The sequence below is a fragment of the Clinocottus analis genome, unplaced genomic scaffold, assembly GCF_023055335.1.
Source record: "Clinocottus analis isolate CAN_PGR_092001 unplaced genomic scaffold, fCliAna1.0.p SCAF_4, whole genome shotgun sequence".
NCBI lineage: Eukaryota > Metazoa > Chordata > Actinopteri > Perciformes > Cottidae > Clinocottus > Clinocottus analis.
In genome coordinates, this window is record NW_027176153.1 from 15,252,811 (window position 1) to 15,271,479 (window position 18,669).

At 39.9% G+C, this 18,669-nt stretch overlaps 1 protein-coding gene across 5 annotated transcripts; it reads left to right on the forward strand.

Annotated features, from left to right (window-relative positions):
- Positions 1 to 7,032: 7,032 nt before the first annotated feature.
- On the forward strand, positions 7,033 to 17,828 carry spsb1 (splA/ryanodine receptor domain and SOCS box containing 1). 5 transcript variants are annotated; one of them, XM_068598557.1, is made up of 4 exons: positions 7,110 to 7,140; positions 8,107 to 8,327; positions 13,887 to 14,782; positions 16,263 to 17,828. In XM_068598557.1, exons 3-4 carry the CDS (start codon positions 14,089 to 14,091, stop codon positions 16,388 to 16,390), a joined length of 822 nt encoding a protein of 273 aa, XP_068454658.1. In that variant the 5' UTR covers positions 7,110 to 7,140; positions 8,107 to 8,327; positions 13,887 to 14,088; the 3' UTR covers positions 16,391 to 17,828. The 5 variants fall into 5 exon arrangements, with proteins under 5 accessions (XP_068454655.1, XP_068454658.1, XP_068454659.1 ...); XM_068598556.1 differs by lacking the exon at positions 7,110 to 7,140 and adding an exon at positions 7,417 to 7,682; XM_068598554.1 differs by lacking the exon at positions 8,107 to 8,327 and having other exon boundaries at positions 7,033 to 7,140.
- The last annotated feature ends 841 nt before the right edge of the window (positions 17,829 to 18,669 follow it).

The window sequence follows — 18,669 nt, forward strand, 5'->3', positions numbered from 1 at the left end:
ATCCCATATATACAGTAGTTTATTGTACTAACATGGAAACACTGTTTTCATTCATCAAAGTATCACTCCTGACATTACTCACCATCATTTTAAAGATCCCGTTTTAAGAGGCAGAGCTCTGCATGTGAAACATATGAAGTGTGAGGAGTGATCAGTTTCTCCTCCAGTATGAAATAAATAGTTGTAAAAGGTCTGTGATGGATTGACACTATGATGAGTGTCTGAACTTCTGACAGCCGGCTGTTCTGTTGTGGCGAATGAGCAGCCGCTCCGTCAGCTGTCGGTGTCAGCAGCATACAGTTTGCTCGCCACAGAGGTGTTGAGGCAAGACTGAACGCACAAATCAGCTTTTACAGGGAGACTGCAGCCTTGATTAGGTCTTCACAGACATATCAAATCAATTCCAAGCATTTATGTGATATGTAGAATAAACTGTAAAAAAAATAATTCTGTAAGTTGTGTTTTTGTTTGGATTTCTCTTCAATATTTTATGTATTTAGGTTGGCTGCAGTTAAATGTGCACATTGTAGTGCAAGTCAGGGAAATATTACTCTGAATAGAGGATAAAGACTTTGAACTTTGGGTTCATCTTATCGGTTGCAGTCGTATGCACACGCCATTACGCTGTAAACCAGCTGCATTGCACCTATAAATATTAAGTCTCAAAGTTGAATTGCACTCTACTTTGAATAAATTCTTGGTAGATGCGAGTTTACACTGAAAAACAAAACAAAAGATCATATAGAAAGCACTCAAGCATCTTCGTTTGATGAGAAATGTGTGATTGTGAGCCAGAAAACCATATTGTGTTTCATAGAAAATATGCCCCTCTACTGAGTTTCTGGTGTTATTTGTGCCATTTTCCTCTGTCTCGATGGCTAGCAGCTTGCTATTTTGGTCTCCTCCCTGCTGCATTGTGTTATGCGTTTCAGGTTCTTGGAGGAGTGTTGCATATCCTCCACAATAATCCGTGTCATCTGGAGATGTGTGTTGACTCCTGGCCTACATTCACTACTGCCATTTGTTACCGTCAAAAACAGGTTTGGCACAGAGGGACACAGAACTAGTCAGAACGAGTGGCCTATTGATGTCCACATCTGCCTGTGAAGCGTTGCAGCAAGCGGCTCCGGGACCATTCCTGAAATCTGCACCGTCTTCACCGGGAACTCTGAGAAGTCTGCTGCCCAATGAGAGAGTCGTAAACTGGAGGAACGGACTCCCATTCAGAAGTCGTGAGGAACGGAAACCAACAATGCAATGGTTGTGAGTCGGTTTCTTTGTACTTTTTGACTTACCTGTCTGTAGCTCTCAGCCAGAACGACATTCAAAATCTTTTCACATAGTTCACAAATATCTATTTTATTAAAAAGAAAAAAAGCTCAGCCATTTCCTAAAACAGCTTGACAGTGTAGTGCTTAGCAAAGGCGACTAAAACAGGAGTAACTTGTGCTTTGCTGAGAACTATTTTCACCCATGGATTAATAAATACATGCTCGGTGTGCGAATGAGCATTGTTGGCAGCAGGACGCTGTATGTGGGCTCAACTCTGAATGAACTACAGTAGCGCTGTTCATTGGATAAATTCAACGTATTATTAAGAAATATTAGTCTTTGGATACAATACTTACAGACTAAAACTTGGTTTTGGTCTTTTGTGGAAGCTGACAATAATAAACAAAGCAAATATCACCAGGCTTATTCTTATTCTTTAAACTTAAAAGTGGAATGTTACAATATTCAGCCCTTTCACTATAAAGCCTATTTGTGTTGAAAATAGTAAATGCATTGTCACTGCAGTCGGTCCATTAAGGTATTAACTTATTGATTCCATATTGTGCAACACAGCAGGTAGTTTTAATATCAGAGCAAATACAACAATGTAGTTTTGGGCAACAACTACACAATATGTTTTTTTTCCCCATGAGATGATTCTGTAATTTGTAATTTAGTTTGCCTAAATTAAAGATGAACCGGTCTGATATGCTCAAATAATATGTCTGATTTATTAAGCAGATCAGGTTTCAAAATTGATCTATACTAAATACAACACAATACCGTCTTTGTCAATGTCTTCATCACAATTTTGACTGATGTAAAAATAATTCAAATGAGTTCCATGCAGAGTTATATAGTATGCAGATTTTAAATGTGGGGAAGGGGAGCTTTGGCATCAGATTGGTATTCTGCATGGGGAGATACAACTATTGAGGTAATGGTGAGGGTCAGTGAAAAAAAATCATTTGTATGCTTGTGTGTTTATGAAAGGTATACCAAGCTCACATTGCCATCTCATCAAAGAACTTGTCTCTCTCAGTGGGCTTGATGTCACAAAACATCATAACACCTTCATCTGCCCCAGCTCAGAGAATATGGAGTGAGTTCCTAAAAAGGTATTCATGACCTCAGATCAAGGCAGCTTCGTTGTACTGCAGTTAAAGAAACTACGATATACATTTCCTCGATTGATCTTCATATTTTCTGTTCACAGTGTCCGGTCATTTCCTGGCTCTGATGCGCAGGATGAGCTCTGAGGGTCGGCCCGTCTACTGCAACATCAACCGGGCCTCCATTAACGCCATGAGATCACTCGGCTTCTCTGCTTGTCCACGTATGGGGGAGAACTCAGTGCTGCTAATATGCAAGGACAGAGTGTGAGTCTGAGGGAGCCAAACCACAATAGAATCAATGTTATATTTTTTATTGTAAAAGTTGAAAATGTAAGGATAAATTTACCTGCAGTACTCAGGGAATGCTGCACTTTAGAGAGTTTAGTCCATTTATGACAGCGAACCGCACATTTTCTTGTGGCTTAAGGGGGGAATGAGATGAATGCCAGCAGTGCTGCTCTTTTCTTGTTCACTGTAAAAAATATCTCTCAATATGAAATAATTATATAAGGACAAAACAAAACTTCCGTTTGACCCTGTGGCATGTGCTGAAGATCTGCAGATCACCCAAGGAGGCTCTCGTCCACCTGGGACCCCTCCCTGGAGGTGTGCCGTTCCACTGCCGATTGCCTCTTTGTGTTTTAGCAGCAATGCACCACTCAAGTCTGCAGGCCACTTGACAAATGAGCAGCGATCTGAGCAGAGGGGATGCTCGTACTGCACCACACATCCTGTCCCATCCACATCCCCCGGCCCTGCAGTGGTGCACCTCTTTTAACTGACACCCTTTCCTTTCTCGAAACCTTCAAGTGCTCTTCTCAAAGTCACACAAGTACTGTTCACTGTAAATGCATGCTTGCAGACGCAGGTACATATAAAGACACAGCTAAACGAGTGTGTAAACACAAACCTGTATTTTCAGTGCTGCTGCTTTATAGAAATGTTGATCTGTGTAAATTAGCGTTTTAATGCTTGAAATACTTATTGTTTTATATTTCATTTTAGAATATCGTGACATAACTTAACTGCATGTCAAGAAACTTTGATAAAATTTAATCAATAATGATTAATCAAATAGTTTTTTTTCTCTATTTCTATGTCTTTTTTAAAATTCAATTAAAACAATTTGTCTCCCATGTTGAAATATATTATTTTTCAGTGTATGACATTTTGATGAACTAATTGATTAAATGATTATTGAGAAAATAGTTAAGGGATTAATCTGCAATATTTTATTTTTTTTAAGTTTAGTTGCAGCACAGAATAGTGTGATAAACAGGTTGTGTAAAGGTGTAAAAATAATTACAAGAGGTGAATATTACCAGAGTGAATACATTTCTAAACCTTACTGTCCATGCACACTGCTTTAATAACAGAAGAATTTTAACGCTGTTAAAAGATTTCTGTTTCACAAAGCTTGATTGTCTTATATTGCAAGCCATCTCCTGAAATATGAGAGGTCTTCTCACCTCCGTGATGAGTCTCTTTGAGTACTTAACCTCTAATACAGTCAAAGAGGTGTAGGGCAATAATAAAAAAAAGGCCTCAGGAGAGTTTAATGCAAGCTGCCTCAGTTGCAGATATTTACTCATCTCAATGCAGATTTGTGAGGCAGCGAAGAGGCAAAACACTTGAACTACCTGACGACTGAGCTAGTTCTGTGGCTTCATCAGTATGTTGCCTGCAACTGAAAGCATCACTTGAGGACCGCATCCACCCACTGGCCCTTCTCAGAAACTGCAGCCCAGAACAAGTGAGGAGCCGAGAGTCTGACGCAGCATGCGATCATTCTCCTTGGCTGCGAATGCTGCTCGGACTTGCCTTGGTGCAGCTGTCCACACATAACCCCCCACCGACACCACCCATCCCAACCCCCCTATAGAGGCGGTGCACTCTGCCAGCCGTGGAGTGGGACGGACTATCGATCCTGCTGAAATGATGGTTTCTAAAAGGGAGGCAGTAAGCATGTCTACGCTCCCTTTCTCAACTGTGGAGGGGGCCTGAGATATCACCAAGCTCAGCACATTGCACCATCACTGCATGAGAAAATGGGATTTTCACCGCGAGACAAGCTGAGGGGAAGGTAATTCAAGCCTCCAAGCTATGTTCCCCAGCAAGGATGTAAAACGAGCCATATTACCTTCAGACGCCTCACACAGCGAACAAATAAGGTCATTTTAAATGTCCTATTATTAATTGCAATACTTGTCACAGATGCCAAATGGTCAACTCTGCATGTATGGCGAAGTTAAGAACATGAAGAGAAGAAGGATGCTGTGTCAACTGTGCATTGATGAGCATGTATGCCATCACATCCAACGTGTTTGATTTTTTAAATTCTCAATGAGTGATAAAGGAATAAAGTAGAGCTTTTTGCAGATTAGAATAATCTAATGTGAGGCACCGCTACACCTAAAGAAGGTGTGTATTCCAGAGAAACCACTAGATGGCAACAGTGTCCTCCCATTTCCCAACACTCAGGTGAAATTTGGTGCATGTATACATGCTGTGACTCACACAGGGCTGCAGATTTAGAGGGAATTCTGAGCAGGCTTTTTCAGTTGTTAGTGTTTGTTACCACAAACCAAAATTAAACAGGGGTAATAATCGTTTACTCTGGTCACTATTTCAGAAAAAAAGATCTTGTTTTCATTCCCATTTACGAATGAACTTGGTCGTTGTAAAGAAGCTGCTGCCACTAAAGATATTTGCCTGAAAGATTATAAGTAACCGCATCGGTTTTGCAGCAGATGAAGGTTGTGTGCTGGGTGCTTTGTCCTTGTCACTCAGCACACTTGACGTTCCCCTGGGGTCAGTGTGTCAGTCAGTGGAGTATGATTTGGACTCACTGAGCAGCAGTAACTGACGTTTAGGGTTTTCACTCGTCTTAACGTCATTGCCTGCCTTTTTGAAAACCGTGTCAGCGAGGGACTGAATGGCCTGTAGGTCAAATTGAACAACAAAGTGCTCCAGTGTGTGTCATTGTGTGAGCAATAATGGCTCACTGGTGCTGTCAGGCCCCTGCTGAAGTTCGTCATATGGGGTGTTTGTCTGGGACAGACTGGAGTGTGAACTATCAATTTTACTTTCACCATCAGACATCACGTGCATGCTCTTAGGACAGCCAATACTTGCTTAGTTCTGTCCAAAAATACAGAGGACACAACGATACAGGAAAACTAATCTATTATGTTTGGGGGATAGCTCTAGAGAGACAAAGCACAACCCAACAGATAGTACCGCAGACAATGTGTAAACCCAAAGCTGCTTTTTATAGTTTCGTTATAAATGAATGTGACGTGTTTTGCCTTACTGTGAAACTAACAAAGATGTGAATGAACAGTGGTTTTGTGATGTCCTACCTAACTTGTTCAGCAGTTGAGCTCAGTGTACTCGACAATTCAGGCTGCACATTGAACGAAACTGGGCAGTCCAGTGCATCGACACACATGGCGATGCATTGGACTGAAGTCAGTTTGATATTTAGAAAAAGAGGCATTTCGGTGGAGAATGTTTTACCTTTAGTTTCTGTTTTATGTCGAGACTATGGCAGTTCCTCTGTGTTTTATCTTTTTTTTTTTTTTTGTCAAATACGTGAATATATCTGTCTATCTCTCAGTCTGTCTGATAGAATAAATACAGTTTTAAATACTTCTTTATTCTGTCTGTCGAGACGATGTGAGTTCAATTTTGTTTTTATCAAAATTTTTGTCAAATAAGTGAATATATCTGTCCGTCTGTCTGTCTGACAGAATAAATACAATTTTAGATATTTGTTTATTCTGTCTGTATATATAATAGTGTTTTTTTCACTGTTACATATATTACTTGCTTCTTATTTTACTACCATCTCTTGCTGATGTAATCCTAATGGCTACACCCTAAAGCTATTCTAAAAGCAATAACTCATTTCTCTATGAATTACAGTGAAGACAACTTGTATGTGTGTGTGTGTGTGTGTGTGTGTTTATATATATATATATATATATATATATATATATATATATATATATATATATATATATATATATATATGATAGATAGATAGATAGATAGATAGATAGATAGATAGATATGTACTTTATTAATCCCCAAGGGGATTTTTTTTTAATTTATATGTATCTCCTAACAAAAAACGTGAATATAAACGTGTCTAGTATTTTATTAATTTCTGAACATGAGCATTTGTACAATCTAAGTTGATTTTATGATCACAATACAATAATAATAATTATTGCATTATTTGTGGAGCAATGTTTTTTATTGGTATTGGTATTGTTGTTATCAATATACTTAGCAGCCACAACGCGTGTTAGGATGATGATTAAGAAAAAAAGAACGCAACATTGTGTTTTCTAAAAAGTATAAAATAAAAAAATCTGAGGTACAGTGTGAATGCGTTTGAATTGAAAGTCTTTGTGAATGTGACTTAAATCTTTGAAAAAAAATAACATTTTAAGATCTTAAAATGTTCAGATGTCTGCAATACAAATCAAAGCTACATGTCAACACGGACATTGAAATAGGTTTTTGTGTATTTCATGAACACACTTATTTACAGATAAAACAAAACACCACATCCGCATAAACTACACTCCCAACACGAAGCGGACTTCGCTCCGGCTGCAGCCCGTCAGGAGGGAGGTCCTAATCGAGCGGAGCAGCTGGGAGCGTTTTATCACGTGACGGAGAGATGGTACAGAGCAGCCATCACCATTCCACCTAGCTCATGTGCAGCCTGAAATGGTCAAAGGTAAGACTACAAGCAAACTGCGATGGAGTAACTCGCCTCTGCCTCTGTCCCGGTCTCACCCTCTCCATTTGTTCCCTGTGTCACGAGGTTAGCTGTGCGCCTTTTCCCCATTCGCTCCTCTCCCTGTTTTTTGCTCCTATAGTGGCTGCCGAAGCGTCTGTTTCAGTTTCTGTACGTATCTTTGCGTCACATTTACCTACTTTACATGGAAAACAGCCCCCCAGCAACGGGTTGTCATTTCCCTAACGACCAGTTTAGGAGTCGGGTTGTCCTCGCGCCTCATTGATGCGAGCCATGTTGTGGTGCTGCTCATGCTAACTGCTGAGCTGCTTGTTGTGTAACAAGACGTTTCGGACGCTGGTCGAGCTTCAGGTGACGTACACCGGTATCGATACACCAAAATCAACGCTTGACGCACACGCTGGTCTGTGACGTACCTTGACCTGGCCCTCGAGTCCACGGGAGAAGTGTCGGCGGCTTGTACGTTAGCTAGCTGGACGAGCTGCTCTGGGGTAACTTGTCCAGAAGGCCTGTACGCTCAGGTAAAAGTTACTGAGGTGTGACATTACTTAACTAACCTACCTTAAACAGCAGGCAGCACCTGCTTGATTCCATCAGGTGAGGTTTTTTGTTTTACCTGGTATGGTGCTGATTTAATTTTATGTTCATTCTGGAGGCTGCAGTTATTGGTACTATTGTTTTGTGCTGATATTTTCTATATGCATATCAGTTGATGTCGATCACATACTAAAAACACTTCTGAGTGTAATATTTCAGTTCAATGGCACTATAAACTGCTCCTTCCAAAATGACCTGTTTATAACTAAACAGTACCAACTAAGCCTCACACACAGTTTATGTCTTCATAGGACATAGAAGAGACTGCATTATGTTCTGTAACAGCTTTGTATCTGCACAATGGATGACTTTGTTTTTGGTAAACCTTAAGCTTTGTACACCCGGCAGGTCAACAAACAAGCCAGGGCTTAAGTTCAGGTGGGCCCCGTCTAAATTGGGCCTTACAATAGAGAGAAGTGTTTCCTTGGCTCAGCAAAACCATCGAGCCCTTCCTCCTGCATCTTAATAAGCTGCTAACCAAACCAGGGGCCCAGGAACCCCAACCAGGCCAACCCAGGATCCGAGCCCAAATATATCCCTCCACAAGCCGCCTATTATACTATTGATGGGTATGTTTGTTTTGAAGTCCATGGTAAATGTGGGAAGACCTTTTAATTGTTTCTGTTTTGTGCATTGTACGATGGGACTTTGCTATAGGGAGAGAAATGGTGAACTCTTGGCTCAAAGTACAAAAAAGTGCAAATTAACATGTTTCCCTCTCCCTGGGTGTTGGGACAGGCATTGAAAAAGAGATTGTTTACATTCAGATGCTGGCCACCCGCTGCTTGCTTTTTCTTCCCCCCCTGTTTTCCAATCACTGTAGAGACATGACCCATTTAAATGGTTGTTTACTTGCATTAAAAGAAGAGCCAAAGCACTTCTCAATGAACTCTTGTCTACAATTCAATTAGAGTGGCCTTCCCACATTACACAATGCTCTCTTCAGCCTCGCTGCAACTCGGAGGTACGAAGACCAAAGAGCAGGCGTAGTCACAGGTCCCCGTAAAAGAATGTCCTGACTGTTGACTTAAAGTAGTCCTTATTGGCATTTAGACATTTCTTACATTTCCCTTAAAACTTATCTAAGTTGTTTAACAGTTGATTCGGGCTCTGCAAGAAGTGCCCCATCAAAGCTGTAGTCTATTGTAATGGAGACAGCAGGTATTCAACAGGCCTTTTTGTTTTCTGAAACTGTTCCTGCCTCAACAGAGCTCTGGTCTCGCAGTGTCTTCCTCAAACATCAGATCACTTTTCTTTTTTTCTTTTTTAAGCCAGGCGATTTATTACTGCTTTTCCGGTTGCCCTCTGACTAGACAACTAAATAAGAAATGGCTGACGTTTTTTTCCCCCCCTCTATTTTTGGAGATTGTGGGAATATTAGCTGAGTAACATGTCAGCCAATCAATGGCATAGGAGCTACTTTTGTGCTGCTTTCCATGTGCATTGTAACTTTTAATAAACTAACGGTATAATACCATAAATTTCTCTCTCGCTCATATTTTTATACACGTGTCAGAAAATTACAAGATTTAAGTTGTCCACTGTGTCAGGATGGCAAGCACTTTATGTTGTCACTGCTTGATAACTTGATTGGAGACATTGTGTGACATCAAGAAAAGCTGTCCAAGAAGTAGTGTGTAAAATTGAGGACAACTAATCAAATCAGGTTTTTTGATTTCTTCATCTTTTTGCAATCTAATCCAAAATTAATCAAATCAAAAAAAGCACTAACATGGTTGTTTACCAGTTCGGCATGTAGAGCTCATAACAATTTATGGAAAGGACTGTTTAATAAGCAATGTAAAAGCTGATCATGAGAATATTTAGATTATTGTTGCACTTCTATGCAGTGTACTTACTATGGATCTAGATATTGTACAGCTGCCGGATCTATGGATCATGTACATTTACGTGAACATGTGTTAATGTTTATAGTCTTGTAGGTGTGCAGTTGTCCTAAGATGAGGCCACAAAGGGAAAAACATGGTCATAACTGGGCTTATTCAACATGTCTTATGTATAAGTGCACATTTTTGATATTGTTATGCAAATTAAATTAGTTACAGCGACTCAATTCAATCAGACATTGTAAATAATTAGGCCAGTCTATTCCCTATTGTCCGATCCATTTAAAATGATCTTCTCAATCAATAGCAAATATTTTTACGACTAGATGGCTGAAATTTGGTTGGCTCAACTGGTCGGAAATCAGAATCAATATAATCTGGCTCCTTCAGATGGTTGCGACAACACTGAAGAAGTCAGCAGATTAATGTTTTCTCCCAGTTGTGTGATGATGATGTTATTTGTGTAAATTTAGGTATTTGTTTCCATCTCCGATTTCATTGCCAGACACTGCCTTCTTTATGTTTTTATACGCTAAACATCACATGAGAACAAAGCCACTTTTGAGGCTGCTCACAAGCTGTGCAGCTAATGTCCGTTGTCGTCTACTGATTTTAATCAATCAAGTTAAACCGGTGCATTTACCACTAAATGTTAACATGCACTGTAACATTTTTAACTAGAAAGAGCATTTCCTGCTGAAAATGCGTTGGAATGCAAAAGGCTGAAGCTTATAGCTGAAATATTTGAAGGAAATAGCTGAATATAGCTGAACATAGTGGAATATAGCTTAAATTAGCTAAATATAGCTAAATATATTTGAAAATGAAAGAATAGCTGAATATATGTAAAAACAGCTGAATATATTAATGCAGCTGAAAATTGCGGAATAGATGAATATATAAATAAATAGCAAATCATTACTGAAAATATAGAAAAGGCAAAATACCTGCTGAAAAATGTTACAGTTCAACATCATTTAATTGAACTGTTGAAAATCCTTGTCGTTTAAATGTATCATTGGAAAAGTTGAAAGGAAAACTGCATCATCTAAATCAGAGGTGTCAAACATACGACCCGGCCCGCCACAGTGTCCAGTCCAACAGAAGAAAAAAAAAAGTTGTTTTTTTTAATATTGAAGTCTGCCATAAGTGGGGTTTGAACCACTGACCCTTTGCTTCTAAGACGGAGATGCTAACCACTGATCCACAGGCGCAGTTGGTGAGAGACCTGATATTATTGAGTGTCTACAAAACCATCTGTCAAACCTCAGAACGTGAACGTCAGTGACGCTGTTAATCCTGACGTCTATAACCAAAGTGACCTGCACACACGCGCGCACACACACGAACGTGCACGCGACCATAATAACACGTTAACGCGGCCGTTCGCGCGCACACGGCCGTGCACGCGCGCGGCCGTTGAGGCGCGGGCGCACCCGTTGGCGAGCGTTTACACGCGCGGCCGTTTCACGTTAGTGGGCGTTTACGTGTGCTGCCGTTCACGCGCGAGCACGGCCGTTCATGTGCGCGACCCGTTCGCGTGTGCGGCCGCTTACGTGCCTGCTGCCTGTAGATGCACAGACCAAAGGGCTGCTGCTGGGGACGGACCGGCTCTCCCATTCAGTCGGACCTCAACACGTCTTATCTGTTGGATTCCTGTCGACCGCAGTTTACGGCAGAAGACAAGATTTCCAACGTTTTGAGCTATAAATTATGTCCAAAGAGTATACGGTTTGGAGTAGAGAGCAAGTTTAAAATATGTGTATCGCCAAGTGCCCTCGCTCTGGAGTCTGACGTCACCGCTGTGAGCTGCCCAACACACAATAATGAGAAAGGCAGAAAAGGTGCGGAAAAACTATAAAACGAAAACGCCGACAGTTAAAACAATATAGGATATATCAAAAAAGATGAGTAATACAATAACAGCTAAACGTTTTGTCAACATTTTAAAGGTGGAATGGTGTCTCTAGCTGGAGGCATGACAGAGCCTTTACCTTTTGAAGTTGAAGAGTTGAAAGCGGATTTGAAGATGTTCTTCATTGGAAACCATTCATTTTTTTTTTATAAAAAGCTGAATAATTTTAAAATTTGAGTAAATATGAAAAATGTAAAAGCGTAGATTAATAGCTAAAGGTTTTGTCAACATGTGAAATTTTAAATATTGTCTCAAGCTCAACGTATGAAGAAACTGTAAACGTTTGAAGTTGAAGATGATTTGAAAATTTCCCCATTGGGTCCCATTATAAAAAAAATCATAAGAAGCTTAATAATTCAAAGATTTGAAAAGTCTGAAATATGAAAAGTCTTAGCCATCGTGTCCTTAGGTAACTGAATATTTTTATAATTGAACTTTTTTCTGTAGCTGAAAATATGAAAGAGTTGAAGAGGTCCAAAATACGGATGGAAGAAATAGAATAATAACTAGAAAGAGCATTTCCTGCTGAAAATGCGTTGGAATGCAAAAAGCTGAAGCTTATAGCTGAAATATTTGAAAGAAATAGCTGAATATAGCGGAACATAGTGGAATATAGCTTAAATTAGCTAAATATAGCTAAATATATTTGAAAATGAAAGAATAGCTGAATATATGTAAAAATAGCTGAATATATTAATATAGCTGAAAATAGCGGAATAGATGAATATATAAATAAATAGCAAATCATTATTGAAAATATAGAAAAGGCAAAATACCTACTGAAACATTTTACAGTTCAAAGTCATTTAATTGAACTGTTGAAAATTCTTGTCGTTTAAATTTATAATTGGAAAAGTTGAAAGGAAAACTGCATCATCTAAATCAGGGGTGTCAAACATACGACCCGGCCCGCCACAGTGTCCAGTCCAACAGAAGAAAAAAAAAAGTTTTTTTGAAAAATTAAAATCTGTCATAGGTGGGGTTTGAACCACTGACCCTTTGCTCCTAAGGCGGAGTTGCTAACCACTGATCTACAGGTGCAGTTGGTGAGAGACCTGATATTATTGAGTGTCTACAAAACCATCCGTCAAACCTCAACGTGAACGTCAGTGATGCTGTTAATCCTGACGTTTATAACCAAAGTGACCTGCACACGCGCGCGCGCACACACACACACGAACGTGCACGCGACCATAATAACACGTTCACGCGCGAGCACGGCCGTTCATGTGCGCCACCCGTTCGCGTGTGCGGCCGCTTACGTGCCTGCTGCCTGTAGATGCACAGACCAAAGGGCTGCTGCTGGGGACGGACCGGCTCTCCCATTCAGTCGGACCTCAACACGTCTTATCTGTTGGATTCCTATCGACCGCAGTTTACGGCAGAAGACAAGATTTCCAACGTTTTGAGCTATAAATTATGTCCAAAGAGTATACGGTTTGGAGTAGAGAGCAAGTTTAAAATATGTGTATCGCCAAGTGCCCTCGCTCTGGAGTATTACGTCACTGCTCTGAGCTGCCCAACACACAATAATGAGAAAGGCAGAAAAGGTGCGGAAAAACTATAAAACGAAAACGCCGACAGTTAAAACAATATAGGATATATCGAAAAGATGAGTAATACAATAACAGCAAAAACGTTTTGTCAACATTTTAAAGGTGGAATGGTGTCTCTAGCTGGAGGCATGACAGAGCCTTTCCCTTTTGAAGTTGAAGAGTTGAAAGCGGATTTGAAGATGTTCTTCATTGGAAACCATTCATTTTTTTTTTATAAAAAGCTGAATAATTTTAAAATTTGAGAAAATATGAAAAATGTAAAAGCGTAGATTAATAGCTAAAGGTTTTGTCAACATTTGGAATTTTAAATATTGTCTCAAGCTCAATGTATGAAGAAACTGTAAACGTTTGAAGTTGAAGATGATTTGAAGATTTCCCCATTGGGTCCCATTATAAAAAAAATCATAAAAAGCTTAATAATTCAAAGATTTGAAAAGTCAGAAATATGAAAGGTCTTAGCCATCGTGTCCTTAGGTAACTGAATATTTTTATAATTGAACTTTTTTCTGTAGCTGAAAATATGAAAGAGTTGAAGAGGTCCAAAATACGGATGGAAGAAATAGAATAATAATAATAAAAAGTTTAATAAAGATTTGAAGAACAATAGTTGGAATGCTTGCAGCATTCCAACTAATAAATGCAGTATCATGTAATTGGAATTGTCACAATGAAAACGCACGATGAGGATGGACTCCCTTATGTTGAGCTTGTCTTTGCTTTGTAGGATCTTAATCTAATGTTTCCTGGTCTAAAGAAATTTGCTAAGATAAATTAATAATGATCTGCTTTCATCTCTACTAATCTCTCCAGGTACGCTTTGAACAACACCTGGTGTGACCGTCTCTGCCTGCAGCTCGTGACAAGAGGAAGCAACAAACTTGCTGCTTGGGTTGCAGGAGCACAGTAGATGAGAGGTTTTGAGGTGGATTTCTCCCCCCATTAAATCTTTTAGGAGGAGGAGGAGGAGGAGGAGGAGGGGGTGGAAGAGGCAATTGCTATAACCACCCAGAGCATGGGGCAAAAAGTCCCAGGTGGCATTAAAACCATTGATATGCGGGATCCAGCGTTCAGCCCCCTGAAGCTGGAACTCCAGGCCCTGAATCACACCAAGCCGTCCCGACTAGATCTGCTGCTGGACATGCCACCTGCCGGCGTAGACGTCCAGGTCCAGCACTCGTGGAACAACGATGATCGCTCTCTAAACATCTTCGTCAAGGACGACAACAAGCTGGTTTTTCACAGGCATCCCGTTGCGCAGAGCACGGACGCCATCAGGGGTCGAGTCGGCTATACAAGGGGACTGCATGTGTGGGAGATCAGCTGGGCTATGCGCCAGAGGGGCACGCACGCTGTGGTCGGCGTGGCTTCGATTGACGCCCCGCTTCACTCGGTGGGGTACACTGCTTTGGTAGGAAGCAACGCCGATTCCTGGGGCTGGGACCTGTGCAGGAGTAAACTCTACCATGACGGCAAGAATCACCCAGGAAAAACCTACCCGGCATTTCTTGAGCCAGACGACACCTTCATAATACCTGACTCCCTTTTAGTAGTGTTGGACATGGATGAAGGGACTCTGGGTTACATAGTGGATGGACATTATCTAGGGGTGGCATTCAGAGGACTAAAGGGCAGGAAGTTGTACCCTGTGGTGAGCGCCGTGTGGGGACACTGTGAAATAAGAATCCGGTACATAAATGGACTTGATCGTAAGTACAAACTTTAAATGTTTGAAAATATTCTGTTCCTCTTTTCTCTCTGCGCTGACAGTGCTTTGCCATCCGTGATATCTTGTGTCCATTTCTTGCACAATCAGTGACAGCTTTTTTTTAATCCAATAAAGGTGGGACAGTTGAGGATTGTCTAAGCCGAACATATTCCTGTAGACGGTTACTGTCGAGCTGAATTGCATCAGTATCAGTATGATAACGTGACGTTTGTGTTCTGGCTTTGCGGTCCAAAATGCATTTTAATGAATATTTAACATATAAATAATTATCTTTTCTCATATGTGAATTATGTTTTGTGTCGTGATCTTACTATAAGTATCTCAATGTAAGATACCTTTTTTTTAGATTTTGTCTTTTGAAGTATTCACTTGTAATTCATTAACTGTACCTTGCCTTGTTTTTAGTCTAGGTCGCGGCGCCGCCATCATAGATGTTATGGCTTTGAAAACATCCACTGGTCCCTAATCTTTAAGTCCAAAGACAAATCAATTATTTTAAATTTATTTTCATTGGACAAATGCTTCATTACTCTGTGGCGTAACGATCATAAGCTTTCAATGAGGAAACATAGTTTTTTTTAATCACAACATGCTGTACTACCCGCATGTCCCAAGTGCTGTGTGCTCATTAGATTTTTATGTTCAACTCAGATCCCGCGACCTAGTTTAGGCCTGTGGAAAACGAGCACTACAGATGCCATGATATGTATAAAAGCCTGTTTTAATTTTATGGTTCTTCTCATTGTCAGATATTGACAGGGGAATTACAGGCAAGATTAAAGAAGTTTGTATCACAAAATATAGTTAATCTTTTTGGCACTTTGGATTCAGCATGCAGTTTCGGCACTGCAGCTAGAGAATAAACAGAAAGTCAAAATATTTTTCCAAATCAGTTTTTACAGCCACAAAAAGCCCAAACTAATGGTATACTCATATGAAGAATTTAAATCACAATTTTTTTAATCAATTTTAAAATGTATTTTTTTAAGTTGTTGTTGGGTTGCTTCAAATGAAATGCATCTATCTAAATTTTTGGCTTATTTAGTTTAATTAAAAGGACTTTGTAGAAAAACATTTCCAAAAAATAGAGGTACTGAAACTCTATTGCACTGCAATAGAAATTCTTCAAGATGACCAACCCTAAATTTCCATCACGTTAATAACACCTCCTTGTTTCATTAGTTGAGGGTGGATTTCACTTCCGTGTGAAGTTCCTTTCTTGAAAAGCGGCATGAACCGAAGCCTATTAAGTTTATTAGGATTTCTATTCTTTAAAGCAGAAAATTGCTCAAATATACATTGTGTTTTGCACAAATACTACATTATAGCCGACAAGCACATGAGACACTGTCCCTTTTAGTGAAGGCTTAACATGAACGCACTACTGACATGAAAATCAGCCATTGCTAACACACAAAACATGCTTCTCCTCATCCTTTTCTTGTCTCCCACCCTCCCAGCTGAACCCCTTTCTCTGATGGACCTGTGTAGACGTTCGGTGCGGGTGGCATTAGGAAGAGATCGTCTTGGTGAGATCCATAGACTGCCCCTGCCGGCCTCTCTCAAGAACTACCTGCTCTACCAATGACGCCGCCGCCGGTAACCACCCACTTGGCACACCCTCGTCTCTTTCTCGCATTTCTCTGGGATTCCTCTTGGGCTGAACCCGTTTGACGACATTGCTCAAGCCTCCTGGAAAGACTCAGCCTTTAACAAGTATGCTTCTGTGACAGTGGGCGGACACCTTTTTGATTTTCTTATCCTGTTTTTATGACTCTTTGCAAATGTATTCTCAAACTTTATAATATCAGGAATCACTGAGCGCTATGCACATGCTGATCCAGACGATGCCCTGACGGTCACCATGTTGGTGTACGACTTCTAGTTTGTAGGTTAATGTGGCATTTGTGGTCGGTATCTCTGCTGTGACTTTGTTATTATGAATTTCTAACTCGTAGCCTTTTTAAATTGAAGTGTTTATTGGTTGTGATGGAAATTAAACTTTGAGTTGGTGGACAAAACGCTGCCTGCATCTGACCACAAGGTGGCAGCACATTATTCTGTTCAGCCCCTCAAATTATATTAAAGTTTTTAGAAATCATGTTTTTTAATGAATGCTTAACACATAAGAGTTGCCGACCACTCCCCATGGTGAGTCTGAATGCAGTGTGGATGAATGCACTGAGGCAAGTGTAGAGCAGCTCCAACCTCTCACTGTACTCAGGTTTCTCTGCGATTATGGAAGTGTGCCCCATTGCTTACCATCAAGGCATCGGCCAGGAACGTCCACAGCAGAAATTTTAACGGTTAATGTCACTGTGATTATTTGTAGCATGCATCTGCAGGAAATCTCTCAATACAATCACGTCTTTTAAAAAATATATATTTTCTGTCACGTCTGCTTTTTTTAAATTTTTTTTTTTTTTAGTGCATTAGTTTTCAACCGCATGCGGTCAGGGCCCAAGAGTGCTGTTTTCTTTTTTTTTTTATTCAACCAGTCTCGCCATCAGCTGATTTCACTGGTTTGCACATATTCAGCCAGAGAATGGAAACTAAACAATGACATATCCACTGAAGTGGTTCTTCGATGAAAACCTGCTACTCTTGGGTCTCACTGGCACATAGCTGGGAGCTATGGATGTAGTGTTTGTGAATATATGACATGTAAAGGGCGCAAACTATGTAGGTGGACAATGTTGTGCCTGAATCCACAAACTTCAGATATAGGGCACCATAACAGAAAAAGACAATCTACAAAGTGCTGCACAAATGTAATAAAGATCAGATTGCCAATATATTGTCAAATGCCATATCATAGACCTGTTAACTAGTATTTTTAAATGTGCAGATGTTGTCCGTATTCAGTGCTCAGCTGGATGTAGACACACTGTGTCTCACTCTATTTTCCTTGATTGCAGCTTCCATTTTATTTGTATTCATTGTTAAATATGTGTTTGTATCTATTAAAAGTTTATTTCAAAATGTATATATTGTCTATTGTACAGGAATCCACTGTAAATTTCAACAAGCTACAGGGGATGGACAAAATATTAGTTGCTGTATTTGGGCAAAATCATGCGTCACGGCATGTTTTTTTGTAAAGTACATTTCAACAAGACAATTCAAAGTAGTTTTAATACAAGGCATTAGGACAGGATATTGAAAAACAAGTGTAAAATAAAAAACTATGCATAGTATTCACCATCCAAAAGTCTTCAACCTCTTGGTCTCTGAGCTGAACGTCACTATTGTTCATACAAAACCAAGCAACCATATTTTAGTCCAGATGAAAGTTGATGTAAAAACTGATAACAAGAACTGAATAATTAGACCCCCTTACTTTGTGACCATAAATAGTACAGGAAGATCCTTTTTTGAGGTTTCCAGAAGGTAACTCCTTTCTGTCTGAAACTCAAAAAGGAGATATTATGGTACATTGGGTTATTACACTATTGCAAAAAATAATTACCCATGCACACTTTAAACTTTACAATAAAATACATAAACATCATTAATTGTTGCTGATCAAATATTTGTGAATATAAAACTGGCACACTCGTCCTGAAATACCACTGAAGATAAGAAAACCAGTTGGAAGCTTTCATAATGAAATGTAATTGTACTAGAGCTAAGCACCAGAGAAAACAAATACTGGCAGGGGTGATTAGAGTCCCTTTCACTGATGCGCCAGTCTCACGCGACTGACGGTTTCCCTACGGCTTTTTAATCCTTGCAATGGTTTAGCTTTTGATATGCGGCACAGGATTAGGTCCAGCTAAATTAGCACACATGCACATGTATGTGTGCTGATTCACAGAAACCGAGTGATTGAAAGCACCTAGAAACTCAATGAGATCTAAAATTCAG